Here is a 15,959-nt window from a genome sequence, read left to right on the forward strand (position 1 = left end):
TCTTCTAGGCCAGTGGTTCTCAACCTGCCTCTTGCTCTAATCCTTTAATGCAGTTCCTCATGGTGTGGTGATCGTCAACCATAAAATCATTTCATTACTACTTCATAGTTGTTGTTATGCTACTGTTATGAACCATAATGTAAATATCTGATATGCAGGATATCTCACACACAACCCCCAAAGGTTTCATGACCCACCAGATGAGAACCACTGCTCTAGGCAAATGGACTCTTATTGGGTTAATCTAAATGCAATAATAGGAAACTTGACTGACCTAGGTTTCTCCAGTATGCATACAATTACTATGCTCTGAATATTGAAAATTACTCAATGCTCTCAAAAAACACTTTATCATTCTTTCATTTAAAATGATGCATGATGGGCAACAAAAGAAGAAAGAGTAGAGTCGATGGGAGCTTATAGCCATCAAACAGTGTGTAAATACCTAAGTTATATATAGTGGGACGGAAGAGTTTCTTCAAATTTTAGATTTTCTTGATACTTCAGAGTCATAGAGACAATATTGAGTTACACAGCCTTAACAGTCCAAATTTAAATATCCTAGTCTATATTTTAAACAATACTATTCTCAAGACCTTAATTGAGTTTTTAGTTTCTAAAGAATATGCATGCATTAATTCAGTTAAATAAAGGTATGTTTAAAAAAAAAGTATACCCTCTATTGGCCAATGAAAAGCAAAGTAAAACAAATAAATCAAAACCTCATCTCTATCACTGGCCATATTAATTTTAGAGTTATTCAAAGTCTAAGACCTCCTCAGAATTATTGTTCATACGAGGGTAGTCAGGATTTTGCTATTTAGTTGTGCAGCCTGCACACCACACAACTCTGGAGGGAGCGATTGGACCCTGATCAATGTGATCGGTGCTCTCTGGAGCCGTGCAGTAAGCAATCTATGCCGCTCGCTGTACGTGATAACCTTGAAGTTAGCGCCAGTAATTCCATTTGTGCACCCATTATTTATTTATGCATCTTTCTCTCGGGTGAGCAATGAAAAAGAAAAGTTTTGGAGTGAAGTAGCCTTTAAAACTACCTACTTATTTTCTTTTAATGAAGAGAATTCTGTAAGGAAACAACAACAAATTTCCTGGCTCCCCTCTGTCACAATGATCACATGTTCTGTCTTCCCAGGTACCCGTGCACCCACCCACCAGGAAGCAGCGGGCTACCTTGTGTGAGTAACTGCAGGTTTCTGACTTCTTCCCGCACTTTCAGCTGGAGCACCTGCTGTAGGATGTGCTGTCTCTGGTTCTCCTGGGCGATCCCCATGCGTTCCAGCTTCTTGTCGGTGAGTCTCAGCAGGGCTCGCCCTGCAGGGGTTTAAGGAATGGAGAGAGAAGAAAGTGAGCATTATCCTGGAGAATGACTTCCATCTTGGTTTCGGCTAGCCCCGACCAAAAAAAAAAAAAAGTTTATAACTAAGTGCAGCTGATGTAGAACAGAGGGACCCCTGTGGTCTATGATGACAGGACTGGTGATTTGCATAGAGAAATTCCACCTATGCAAAAGAAAGTCCTAGTTTTTATGCAATAGTGGAAATCCTCAGTAGACCCAAACAATGAGGTAGGTAAAATAGAGAACTTTCACTTGCTTATCTGGGTCACTAATTGCAAGTTTCCATGGAAACGGTGCTCTTTACTGGGTGATGGATTCTCAGGCTGGCCAATGGAACCTTTATTGACACCCCAGCTGTAGAACTAGGTGCTCTCACTATGCTTACAGGAACTCCAGCAGCCATCCTGTTTTTGTGAAATACACATTTATGGTCTGGTTTTAATCTGAAGACATCCAGCTCTGGCTCCAGCTGCGGGAAGCTCTGCTCACCCCAACATTTGCTGAATACAAAAGACCCATAAAGAGGAGGGTAAGAGGAGACAAGGTAGGGATGTCATTGAGGAGGGCAAACTCAGGAGCTCTGCTGCTTAGGATGCCACAGATCTAGCTAGGCCTTGGCAACTCAGCACGCCCCCCTTCCAACTCCATTTTTGTCCCCAGATGTCTGCATGTTTTTCTTTTGCCTTGATTTCTATGAAGTCACCAAATTATGCCCCACTGTGCATTTACCTTGAACTAAGCATACTTCATTCCCAGGGCTGACGCTAAGAGAGTGACCTTGTTAAATGCCCACAGCACTGTTTACTCTCTTTCTACAGCCTCAGCTGTCACACCTGTGGATCTGTTATCGTCTCTATCATGAAGAAGAGACAGAGGCAGCTGTCTGTGATCAATGACAAGTCTGTGAGTACAGTTTTGTATAGGTGTTGGAAACTGTCGAGAAGTTCACATCCATGTCTTGGGTGTGTGCTGTTCTTTCCCTAAACACCACTCTCCCTTCCCTGATATCTATGTTTAGATCTACATTAGAATTGCTTCTTAACAAACTGCAACTCTTGTTTCTTTATGAAGAACGGAATCACATCTTCTATCACCTTAGAAAAGAAACCAGACAACTAGAAGGGGAAGATGGGCATTTCCGTCAAAGGAACAACAAAACCCATGAATGTAGCTGATGAATGGGCAGCCTGTGAATAGATACAGGTTGAATGGAGAGGAGCAGCTAGGAGAGCCAGTGCTATTCAATCTTCATCTTCCCTTTCCATAACCCTTTCACAGAAAACTGGTCAAGATAAGCTAGGTTATACGCTGCACATGGTGACTTGAAATTATATCTCAACATCTCAACACTTACTGGTTTATCCTGAATGTGTTTTTTGTTTTTTTTTTGTTTTTTTTTTTTGTTGTTGTTGTTGGTTTTTTTTTTTTTTTTTTTTTTTGCTTTTGAGACAAGGTCTTACCAAGTAGCCCTTGCTTGCCTTAAACTTAAAATCCTCCTGCCTTACACTCCCAAGGGCAGGAAATTATGGTGGGGGCACTGTGCCTGGCTTTATTCAGCATGTTGACTGTAAGTCTACCTTCCTTGAACTTAGTAATTTTGATCATCAAAGCAAAGGTAGAGAAAAGAAAAGTGCTTATATATCTCCTCTCACCAATGGAATGCTTGGTGTACAGTCATTTATTAGCCAGAAACAATGACATGGCCCTTCCTACTTAGAAAAAAGCCAGCTGTATACTGTGACATGCTATGATTCCCTCCAACCCTCTGCCCAGAAGTTAGGTGGGTACAATAGGGTAGGTAGGAATATTGGATGGGAATATTGATGACATGACCATGGACCATTGTTTGGGAAGAACATCTCTCTCTCTCTGTCTCTCTGTGTCTCTGTCTCTCTCTCTCTCTCTCTCTGTGTGTGTGTGTGTGTGTGTGTGTGTGTGTGTGTGTTCGTGTGTTGACAGTGATCTACAGCTTCTATGGAATTTTGATGGAAGAAGCCCCACAGATACAAGTCAGGCTTGATTCCATCAGGTGATCATAGTGACCATGAAAAAGGAACAAGAGGAAAAAGGAGACACACTCCCTTTCCATTGCCTTCTGCAGCAAGATAAAGTAACGTCACTGGAAGATGTTACAATCTAATTTGTTACATTGCATGGCAAAAGAGGCTTTGTAAAAGTGAGTGAAGTATAAGGACTACAAAATATCACCCAGGCAGCCCATCAAGTCTCACTACAAAGGAACAGAGAAGGAGAGAGAGAGATAGAGAGATAGAGAGATAGAGAGATAGAGAGATAGATAGATAGAGAATATTGGGGTGGCAATGCAAACAGAAGTCAGAGTGAAGTGGCCAGGAGCTATGGCGTCCCCATAAATTCAGAAGCTGACTCCAAAATCGCTTCTCTCCCACATATTCCAAAGTCATTCCACTATTATTTCACTTTGAGCCCCATGACAGCCATTTTCAAAGTTCTGAATTTCACAAATGAATACTTTAAGCCTCTAAATTTGTTACAGCAGCAGTTATCCTCATGAATGGAATTGACATCATTTTAAGAACTCAAATAGACTTGTGCAAGCTCAAGTCGAAAAGAATCCCAGCATGGATGGGGAGAAGATACTGACAATTGATGGCTTCTGGGAAAAGGAGCGTTAGTTTGCTTTAAGGGGATGTATGCTTGAGGGGACGTTCCCATGCTGAGTGGTATTTGGGCAACATAGATTTAATTCAATATTTTAAGGGTAAGTAGATGGGAATGGGTCTGGAGGAGCTAAGGCAATGGGGATGTATACGATCAAAATACATGTTTATGAATAAAGTATAAGGGCATAGAATTCTCTAAGAATGAATAAAATTATTTTTTAAAAAATAACTCAAATAAAGAGTTCTTTCCTTTTCCAATTTCTCTGTGGGGGTCATAATGAAAAGTAGAGAACAGATGGTAGTAAAGGGACAATAACTTTGAGTCCTGGGTCTGTCTGTGGAGGTGACACTGGGACTTGGGAGAAAGACAAGGGAATGGAAGTGTCGAGTAAGTTAGAGGAATGGAAAGTGTCACTAGTAGCGGTAGGGCAAAGGTAAAAAGCGAGGTCTGAGAGGAGGCCAGGACAGAGTTTAAGAAAGCCTGGCAGGCTTGGGGAGGAGTGGAGATTAAAGTGGGACCAGTTCTGACTTGGGCATTACGCCATGTCTTCACTGGTTCTTATGAAGGGAATAGATGGGAGGTTGGACATCGAGAGAAGTCAAAACAGGAAGAGATGGTGTCACAAAGCCAGGAAGAATGGCGGGATAGGTAAGGCTCCTGACTCTGATTTTATGACTTTACAATTCCTAGAAGCAGCAGGGAGAAAAGGAGGCCCTCGGTTCCCACTCAGGTTTCCAAGCTTATCCACAATGGCTGGTAGCCCCTTTTATGAGCAGGAAATTGGTAACTGCTCCAGGAAAGGATGTGATGGAGGCAGGAAATCATGGCCTGTTCCTGCTATTCTATCTCCAGCAAACATCTGGGGTCTGCAGAAGTAATGGAATAGGTCGACCTAAAAAAAGAAGGTCATTAAAATGTCCTTCTTTGTTCCTCTTAATATTCTCATTCCTTCAATGCTGGTCTCAAACCCCCAAATCATTAAGCTAGCAGAAATCATTTGTAGATCATGATAGGAGTTACAGAAATAAGAGGTTATTGCTAAGACCTAACTTCTGTATGGATTATCCAGATTGATGCTACTGTTGTTAAAAATATTCATAGCACGCCTTGAATTGCGTCAGGGAAGACTGCGTGAAGATGTTCACACAGCTCATATATATTATATAATACACACACACACACACACACACACACACACACACACACACAAAATCTCTACTTCTCCTATGGTGACACTTGTGGTTAGCAGTAATACCACATGAATAATCTGGTATAATTGATTCATGGGGAGAGCCTTAGTCACACCTGCAAAGATGCCATTGCTTAGAAGATAAGGACAAGTGTCAAGAACTGGGCACTGCTGTCTTTGCAGGTCTTTCTTCAGTCAACTGAAACCGGAGGGCACTTTGGAGCCTTTCATGTGTGGCACAGGATTCCACGTCCACACAGAGAAGGGAGGCTCCAGTCAAAGACGTAGATCTGGATATGTCTCTAACCGTCAAGTCCAGCCTGGTCCTGGGTGTCATTCAACTGATAGACAGTTATGCCTGACACCATCACAGGTTTTCAAGATAATGGTTGCATGCTGATGGTGTAAATGGAAATGTTGGGGTGGACTGCAGGCTTGACCTCAGCTTTGTTGCTACTGAGACTCCTCAGTGTCACTTTCCTTGGAAGATGCACTGAATTTCAGGGTATCTTTTCTTCTGGGCTAATCTCAAACAAATGGTCAGTGTGTATTGAGTTATTTCAAATAGAGTCAGTTCAAATCCACTCCCAGGAAAGGCCTACTTTATGCACTAACCGGCCATCCCTGGATGTAACTTTAACCCCGTTCAGAGCAAATACCAGTGTGGTGATCATATAATCAACATTCTTTAGCCAAACCTGTTGTCCCAATACTCCAAAATGGGAATATTTAGACCCAAAGAGACAAGGAGAAAGTAGAAAATAATAAGTGCATGGGGTTATGAGCTAATAGATATGGCTTAATATTCAGTAAGGCATAGTCTGAGTTTTAGCTTCCTCATTTTCAAAACATGTATAAAAATGACACTATTCCACAGACTGCAACAATGCAATGGCAGAGAACATATGCAGTGGTTCTGTACCCTAGAACCACTGGGATGATACAAATTTGGTGTCTCTTCACACTCACAGGACTCCTGTTCCTTCTCCTGTGACAGTGATAACAATAGCAAACATTTACTATGTGTTAAACACCGTCCTAAGAGCTTTACATAGATTATCTCATTGTTAATGACTCTGTGAAAGTACCATGTTTATCCATGGCTGATTAGGAGCTATAAAACTCCCAAAATCTGCTGTTCTATGTCCTATTAAGAAGCTGTAGATTTGGGAGAGGCCATTCTACTCAGCATCCTCTAACTTAACTGACTGCTGTGGAATTCTACACGTGACGCTCATCCTCCTGTGGTGGATTGAATGGGAATGCGCCCCTCCCCCACTCCGCGACCTCCACCAGGCTCAGGATTTGATTACTTTGTTCCCAGTTAGTGGCACCACTGCAGGAGTTTTAGGAGATGTCACCTTTCTGGAAGTGGGCTTTGAGGTTTCTCATCCAAGCACCATCCCCAGTTTGCCTCTTGTCTGGGGTGGGAGATGTGAACTCGTAGGTGTTCCTGCCACTATGCCTGCCTGCTGCCACTCTGCCCTGGCATGATGGCGAAGGATTCTTTTGATTCTGGAATTATAAGCCCCAAGCACACTCTTCTTTCTCTAAGTTGCTTTGGCCACAGTGTTTTTGGCACAGAAATAGAAAAGCAACTAAGACACTCATGAAGCTTATTTCTGCTAGTTCTTGCATAGGGACTCAGATTAGTGAGCTGGAGGGGCTGTGAATGGCCACCATCTCTGTGGGCTTAAGAAAACAATGGGACCAGGAACATAGCACCACCATGCAGTGGAGAGTGACGAGGGAGGGGGGAGTGGTGGCTTTGACAGCTGCTATTCAACAGATTCATTTATTCATTTATCACAGACTACATGCTTATCATGGATTGAACTTGTCCCTCTACAAAAACTAGGAAGACAGTGAAAAAAGAATGGATTTCACATCAGTGACAAAACACACATTGTGTGTGTGTGTGTGTGTGTGTGTGTGTGTGTGTGTGTGTGTGCGTGCGCGAGCATGCATATGTGTGTATGGCATTCCAGGGAACTTGGAGCAAAAGACAGAAGCCATTGAGATGAGTAGGAAGGAGGAGGTAATTCAAGGCGTAGGAAACAGCCTCTAAGAATCAGAAAGGTATATTCAGGAGTTCTCAGAAGCTCTCCATTGCTGGGTATGAAGAGTATAGATGGATGGGAGGGAGGCAAAAGAGAGAAGGAAGGAGGGAGGGAAGGGGGGAAAGAAGTCAGGAAGGAGGGAGGAAGGGATAGAGGGAAGGAGGGAAGGAAGGAAGGAAGGGAGGAATAAAGGGAGGAAAGAAGGTAGGCAGGCAGGCACAGGAAATTCTTGGTCCCAGTCTTCCCTTTTTTCCCTTCTACAATAAAAGAGAACACATGGGGTGGAAGAAATGATGTTTGTGTAGCCACAAACCCCAATCAAAATCATTAGCACCTCTCTTGTTTTTGTCTCTATGGCGTCCATCTTTGTCACTGTAAGAGAAGTTCTCTTTCATATTTTGGGAGCTGCTCTTTCTCTTTTGGGGGAAACTTTTGACAATTAAAGAAAAATAAAAAGAATTCCCCTGCAGTATTTTTCAGCTCTTGAGAAAAGCATCACTTTCTTGCTTAATGTGTTTATTTTTATTTGCCGTTTCCTTCCTACACCTTGCCATGATGCAAGCTCTGAAAATGGGGCTTCACTGCTGTTCCCAAGTCCCTAACCACAGTATGACTCTATTCTGGCACTAAATAAATATTTGTTAAATTAATGTTGCGTGGGTGTGACTCAGACAGAGCAAATATAACTTCCTTACTGGATTTGTCCTGGTTGCTAAGAGGAACGTTCTTTTTCCTGCTAAACCATCTCCCAAGGTATAATATATTATAGATTTGCCGTTAGTGGTTGTCTCTGTTGTCACACACAGAGAACTGGCTAGGGAATTAAGTGAGCAAAGTCAAGAAAGTAGAAGAGAAATAGGAGACCGAGAGGAAGTGGGTAGATGGGGGTGGAAGACACTGTTATTTGATTTTTCTCAATGCAGCCTTGCCTGAGGTCAGACACCCTGAGTTTCTCAGTTACAAATGTCAATATATGATGAGGGGAGGGAACTGAGGCGGTAGGGTGGTGAGTGGCAGGTTCTATTTTATGTGTCAATGTGAGCCAAGCTGCCACTGAGTCCCCATTCCCATTTGAAGAAAAGAAATCTTGTATAAGTGAATGAAAATGATAGGGCTCTGATGTTTTATACAAGTTAGTCATTGGAAAATATTGGCCTTTTAATTATTATTCTTTAGAATACACTTGGAATTCACCCCAAATTTGACCATATACTTTTCTATCTGCTTCATGTGCCTAGAGGATCCTGTCCTCCTTATCCAATTACTGCAGAGATCACAAATTCAAATGCATTGCTTGTGAGGATAATGTAATTGTGTGAGAACTGCTCCATTGAAATTAGTTGGGCTGCACAGTTTGATTTTTCTCTTGAAACAGACTATTTGAATCCATTTTTTTTCCTCTGTGAAATTACAGTTAGAATATGGCCCATCTATTGCTGCTGCTTCCATTTTAAGTTACGAATAACTGAAAAGTTACTAGTTTTGCAAAATCTACCAGTTTAAAAATTAGCTGTTTTTCACACTGCTAGAGCCGAACAAATCATGTATATGGGCCATATTTTACTCACAAGTTGATACTTTCAATGTCTTATCCTCTATCACATTTCCCTCGTCGTGACTCTCCTTCTTTCAGTAGAAATGAATTTTGGTGGCTTTGTCCCAACTGTCTGTAGGAATAGGGCTTGGGCTTTGCCACTGAATTCTGTGCAACCCATTCTAAATGAACAGTTCACTGTGTCCCAGAGTAGTGAAGGGCCTTTACGATTTTTTTTTATTGCCTAAAAATACACCACAAATTCATCTTCCTAAACCTACAGCCTAATATCCCTGATTTCTTAAAGGTGACAACAAATCCCCTAGTACCGGCACATGCAAGAACTCAAAGGTCAGCCAACTCATTACATCATTTCCTGGCAAGGAGGCAAGAACAATATATCTCAGGAGAGCACCGTCCACCACCCAGCCTGGTTCTTCACTTGGTGAGACTCCAAATGATTGGCATGCCCTTCTTTGGGATGAAGAAGAGAAGGAAATTTGTACTGTGGTTACTGTAAGTAATTTACTGGACTGATCAGAACTGCATACTGATGTTTTTAACCAGTCTTAGGTAGAAAGTCTGTTTTAGACAGTCTACTTTTTTTGGCTTACTATATTCAGGTGGTGATGATGTTAATAGGAGGGAATTGGAATAATATTAATTCCCATCTAAAATATAAATTCAGAAAGAAATTACTTACAGTACCTTTTAAATGAAGCAAAAACATGTTCCTGTTACTTTTAGCCTCTTGAAAAATTTAAGTATTTTTATTTTGCTAATTGCAGTTACCAAATCATCTCCCAAAATTATTTTTAAAATCCCTTAGAACATTTTTTGGGGGGTTGTTTTCTTCTCTAAGAAGACTCAGTAATAATATTCTCTGGTACTTCAGAGCAGTCAGAGTTTGTTTTTTGTTATTTTTGAAAGGAAGTCTCATACCAACCTAATGGTGGTTATAGCTGAAGATTCATGGTACAATAAAGCAGCCTTCAAGGCCTTTCTGCTTTTGATGGGTAAACCAATCCTCATGGAATCTTTGCTTTTATTTGTCAGCATTCATCTGCACTGTGAGAATCTTTGTTGACTGAGTGTCACAAGGTAAATGATGACTTGCAAACTTGGCATGTTTTAAAATTAATTATCAAGAAGCATGCCTATCAAGAGATGCCTAATGACAAGTACTTGTCCCTCCTCAACATGCTACTCACAGTCATAGCTACAGTAGAACAACACATATAGCTTTTTTTATATTGAAAAATAACAGGTGCAGAGCAATTTAGGTTCAACAAATGAATTAATTTGAAATACATGGCCAAGTCACATTTAAATCCTGGGTGTAAATTAACTTTGACTTTATTTTAAGGTGGATAGCTTTGTTTTACCTTATACTTTTGGTTGTGCATGTCTCTCTGTGTATAGATGTACATGTGTGTGGAGGGGTTATGCAAATGTATTTATATGTATGTCAGTGTCAGAGGGCAGCCTCGGTTCTTCCTTGGATGATGTTTGTCTTTTGTAAAATTTTTGGATTCTCTTCTTGGCCTGGAACTCATCACCTAGGCTAGACTAGGCACTCAGAAAGCATCAGGGATTTGCCTGTATCTGCACTCCAGGTGCTGGGATTACTAGTACAATGTGGTTTTTATTATTATTTAAACATGGGTTCTTAGTATTGAACTCGATTCCTCACACTTTCAAGGCAAAGCTTTATCAACTAAGTTACCTGTGATGTCCCCTTACCTTCTGCATACTCAAAATTCATTCATCAGTATGGATTAGTGACTGGGTCTAATTACATAGATGCACAATAGGAGAAATAGAAAGTGTTCTGGCTTTCACAGATACAAGGCCATCAAATCAGTAGTAATGAACATATGAGTGATGAAACCTGTCATCAAAGACAACGAAGAAAACTCTAACAAAAGAAAGAGGCCTTGAGTTTGGAGGACAGGGCAAATCCCGTGCTAGATTACTCAGTTGTTAGCTACACAGCCATTGGTCAACACTTTTCCCAGGCTTCAATTTCTTCACCTGAAAAGCAGAGTGGTATTCTACCTTCTCCCTTCCATCTGGTGTGCTCGCAAGGAATCACTTTAGGTAGCAGAATGCAGTCTTGTTATTTTCTTTAGGAAAGGAAAGGAAAAAGTCCACCTAGACTGTAAGGGGAACTGTGTAAGTCACACCAAAACTATGGCCAATATCTGAATGATGGGGTCCTGATGGATACTGGGAAACTCTTCACAAGATGCAAGGCTGAACGGGGAGAAACAAAATCTATGTTTTTAAAGATGTAAAATCACAAAAAGACATCATGATATGTAGCACTGTGAACCCTTGAGGCTGGGTACTTCCATGACTCCAAGTGTGGCTGTCCTGTGTATTTTAGGATGTTTTCTACAAAATCTCTGGCTTTTCATATAACAATGTCTTCCCACCTGGGCCAATTAAAAGTATCTTCAAATTCTGACTGATGGAGGACAAAGTTGGCCCTGGTGAAGAACCACTGATTGATGTTTTCTGTTAACCAAGTGCTTTTGAAAATGCCAATCCAAAAGGCAGATACCCCCAGGATTCTGTCATAGGACTTATGTGGGCAGGGAGGCAAACCAACATAGAAGTCCTCATCATAGACTTTTTAATATATTCATATGGATCTCATCCACAGGACTATCCTAGGATAGATCCTTAATCTCCATTTTACAGGAGAGGGAAATGCTTCTGTGGAAGATATACACAGTTAAAAACAAAGTGGACAAATATCAGGACAGGGATTCCAATTTAGTTCAAGTAAAAATGTTCCTATTTTGGATTTTGGACATCTCAATGCACATAACAGAGCATTTCAATTAAGATATAACTTGAAGGGCATTGTGAATGGAAGAGTAATGGAAGTTGACTAAAGTTTAATTATGGCTGGAAGAGTGAATTAATTGATTGAATTTCAGCTCTTAAAAGTCAAATCCAAATTGAAGTTATACCAAAACCTTCACTTTTTCCAACTTCCTCTTCTATTCAACCTATTTTGGGTTCATTTCTGTTATTGTTTATTTGTGGTCATTATTGCAGGAGCTTCTTATGAATTGTAATGCCTCTCTTGCTTGTAGTCGCAGAGAATGGAGTGTTATTTAGAACAATGCTTAGAAATTCTTTGAGGTTGGAGGACCTTACACTTAACAGTTTGTTCTAGAGCACTGACTCTAGTGTTGCTGTGGTACTGCATTGCTTTCTTTACATTTCACTTTAGATGGTATTTTCATTTTTGTGCTGTGTTTGCAGAGACCCTATTTTAGAGAAAGGAGCATGGGCATTAAGCATGTTGCCTACACAGTCTGGTTCTATGAACATGAATAATTTACTAAATGCTGCTGAGTCATAATTCCCTTTTCTGTGAAATAGGACTGATTTTCATTGCCTTGGGGTTTTTATGATGAAGTATAATAAAGTATTATTCTACTTTATATAACAAATTACACAAAATATAAATTTATAAATTTAAAAGTGCCTTCATAGTACCTGATGCAACATGTTTATTTTGGATCAAATATTGTAGAACAGTATGACTTGTATAGGACTTGCTGTTACATTTATTATTTTATCACTAGAAAATGTATTCACATGCCCAGCCTTTCTTTTCACTCTTAGACTTTTGATAAAGTAACTCAGTGCTCAACAATTGCTGAGTAAATTAATGGCTCTGTGAGAAAAGGCAAAGAAATATCATCCCCAAAAGCAGATAAAGAAAAATGAAGGGAATTGTCCAAAGATACATGATGAGCACATGACAGAGCAAAGACTAGAACCAAGATTCCACTATTAGGATGGCTAGGGCTACTTAATTAGGTATTTCTCATTTAAGAAGGAATGTGTCAGATATTAGGCCAGAGACTGTATAAGGGCCCAGGATACAATCCATGTAGTCTATGTCCATATTTACAGTTCCATGGGGAAAACAATAAAAACACCATTCAGATAAAGACATCATTTCAAATCAGAAAAGAATATGGTGCTTTTCAAGAGAAGGACGTCAGCTATCCAGAATAGGAATATGGTGTGGTAAAAGAAAAGTTGAAGAAGAACTTTCTATTTACCTCCTGATAGACTGTGGGGTGTTAAGGTAATAGTTTTTTTTTGGGGGGGGAGGGGATACATGCAAATGCTCTTGGAATACAGGCTTCAAATTAAAGCAAGAAATCCTGTGAGTCTAACACATGGAATTCTAGAAGGCCCTAGATTTGAGATTATGGTGGAGAGCTAGCTAATGGCAATGGTCTTGGAGGCAAATATGAAGAATCTTGTCATTCACTTTACAGTAAATGATTGTACTGGAGAGTCAACACAGAGTTTTTAATATGCAAATGGCATGATGACTTTTATACTCAAAGTTCTTTCTGGCTTCTCACAAATAATCTCCATGGAGGACATAAGCAATGACAGCAAGTGAAGATAAGTAGCTGGAAAATTGGAACTTTTGCTGAGCTCATAGACCACGGTGGCTTTGACTTAGAAACAGTGCTAATAGGAAGATAAGCATAAAGTAGGAAAAAATGCACATAGAACCAGAATGACCAGTCAAAGATGAAGGACCCGAATCCAGTGTGAAGTGTTGTCACTTGTGATCTGTTTAGGACATCTGGTTAACAGCTAAAGTCCATCTGCTGACATGGCAAGGACTGAGTGAGCAGGTACGAGAGCAAACAGCAGTCACATTGGTTTGGATGTCTAACAGGAACAGCCCTTGTCTGTGACGTGGTCAACTTAGAGGTGGAGTGGACATGCAGTTACACAGAATGGAGCTCCAAAGAGAAGGCAGGTCTGGGGATTTTGTTTGGGTGACATCATGGTAAAGTTGACATCTGAATGCACAAGCAGGAAGAAACTGAGTGTGAAATGAGAAGAGGTCCCTTTACTCACACCCTGAAGAACATCAATATTGGCTGAATAGTATTGGCTGAATAGAGGTATGGGCCTACTAGGATATTCTTGAGGAGTGACAGCAGATATAGAAAGAAGCCTGAGGCACTGGCAGTATGCTTCAAGAAACTTACCCTTTACTGAATGTTGGGGAATCTAGCAAGGCAAGCCATTACATATATTTTGAGGTTTAAGGTCCTGGAAGGACAGAATCTTTGAATTTGTAGATTGTATATTAGATTCTCCTGTGCCCAGGTCACACTATAGGAGCTTTTCCCTCAGCTTTTTAATCTGTTTGGCCCAACAGATAAAGGTGAAAAGAGTTACATAGAAATAGACCCTTAAACTTTAGACAGCACCATTGTTGAAACAATAAAAACATCATCATAAACAATAATTTAACAAGTAATTATGATAGGCTAGGTGTAGCTTCCAGCAATTGTTTTCAGTCTTTAATATAATCTTTGCAGCTTTCTTCTGAGCTGGTTCAATTATCATCCTCATCCTTAAAATGAGTAAAATGGAGCCTGACAATTTAAATAATATGATTAAGATCAGAGGCAGCAAGGAATGGTAGGATTTCAAGTTATTAGCTTTCCAGTGCCAAAGCTTACCTTCTCTACCCTCACAGCTGTCTAGCCTTTCTCTGCACAAAGAGAGGCTTTGAAAAGAAGAAGATCCTCTCGGTCTTTTTATTTCTAGCCCACACTAAACTACCCTCAATTCTATTTAAATAAGATTCTACAAAGTCCAAATTCACAGGACAAAGTAGCCCAGTGATACTGGGAGAGATGGGTTGCAGAGAAGGAGAGGGACACAAAGGAAATAAAGAAACTTGGTAAGTGCTAGACATAGTCATGAAATTGATGCTGGGGGTGGTTCAGCAGGATTGGATTAGTCACAGATGCAAATCAACAAATTAAATATGTAATACATGCGTGCTTCATTGTACACCAGTCATACTTCAATAAAGCTGTAGAAAGGGAGGAAATGAATAGTTAAGAGTGGAAGACAGGGGAAGGTGGAAAGAGCAAAACCAGAGGAAAGAAATCAGATAACTCAGAACAAATCAAACCGCACTTTCCAACAATAATTGGTTCTACTGATTGCTCATGGACCTCATGCTGTGACACAGAGCTTCCTTCTGGACTGAGGAACTTCCCAGCTGCTTCCTTAGCAGTGTCTTCCCACCTGTCAGTCATTCTTGTAAGTTTCTTCCACTAAGAAGAGTCACCTTGACCAAGGCCAAGCTCCTTTTCCTGAGAATAGCCTGCATCTAGTGATATGGGCAGAAGAGGGTACCAGCCTCGCTCTTCCTGGCACTCTCCCAGTATTCATGGAAGTTTTAACAGTTTTATATTGCTTACATAGTATCGCCAAGGCCACTCTTCAAGTTCATTTTCATTCTCTACACACAGGACTTACTGACAATAGAAGCAGTGACCTAGTGACATGGTGGGTGATACAGTGGGGCCATCAGGACTATCTTAAAGTCACAACAGGTAACATGTAATGTTTATATTAATGACCATGCTGGCACCTCTTACCCCATGGAACTTCAAAAGATAATTCCAGCTCCAGATCATTCCAAGGGAAGAACCCAGGCCCTTCTGAGTCTGATCCATATCCTGCCTCGTTCCTCTGACCCATCTTGCTTATGTCAACTTCCTCACAGATGCTGAGTATGTGCATAGTCTGTGTGATGGTTTACATTGAGCGTCCACTTGACAGAATCGAGAAGCACATTGTAGATAAATTCTGGGTATTTCTGTGGGAGATGTTGGGCTAGTTGATGAAGGAAAGCCCACCTAAGTGCCAGACTGAATAAAAAGGAGAAAGCAAGCTGAATACTGAAATTCGCTACTCTTTGCTTCTTAACTGTGACTGCAATATGACAAGCTGCCTCAGGCCCCAGCTGCCATGCTTTTCCCACCATGACAGACAGAGCTTACCCTGAAATTATACATCAAAAAAAAAAAAAACAAACAAACAAACAAAAAAAAAACCTTTTGTCCTGACTTATTTTGTCCCTGGGTTTTTTTGTTTTTGTTTTTGTTTTGTTTTGTTTTGCTTTGCCTTTGTCACAGTAATACAAAAAGTAATGAATCACCTTATATTGCCCTATGGAAACTTGGTTGTGTGGTTGAATGAGAATTGGCCCCCATAAGTTCATATTCATATATTTGCATGTTTAGAGACTAACCCTCAGATACTGTAAGCAAGCTCCCAATTACATTCTTTCTTTGTAAAATAATTGCCTTT

At 40.5% G+C, this 15,959-nt stretch overlaps 1 protein-coding gene across 1 annotated transcript in view; it reads right to left on the reverse strand.

The window, feature by feature from the left end:
• Positions 1 to 15,959, reverse strand: part of Samd12 (sterile alpha motif domain containing 12) — a 421,073-nt gene that overhangs the window by 187,821 nt on the left and 217,293 nt on the right. Inside the window, exon 4 of the mRNA XM_051202548.1 lies at positions 1,192 to 1,332. Within this exon, the coding sequence (XP_051058505.1) occupies positions 1,192 to 1,332 (141 nt within the window). The remainder of the gene's footprint in view (positions 1 to 1,191; positions 1,333 to 15,959) is intronic.

Source organism: Phodopus roborovskii, unplaced genomic scaffold (assembly GCF_943737965.1).
Source record: "Phodopus roborovskii unplaced genomic scaffold, PHOROB, whole genome shotgun sequence".
Lineage (NCBI taxonomy): Eukaryota > Metazoa > Chordata > Mammalia > Rodentia > Cricetidae > Phodopus > Phodopus roborovskii.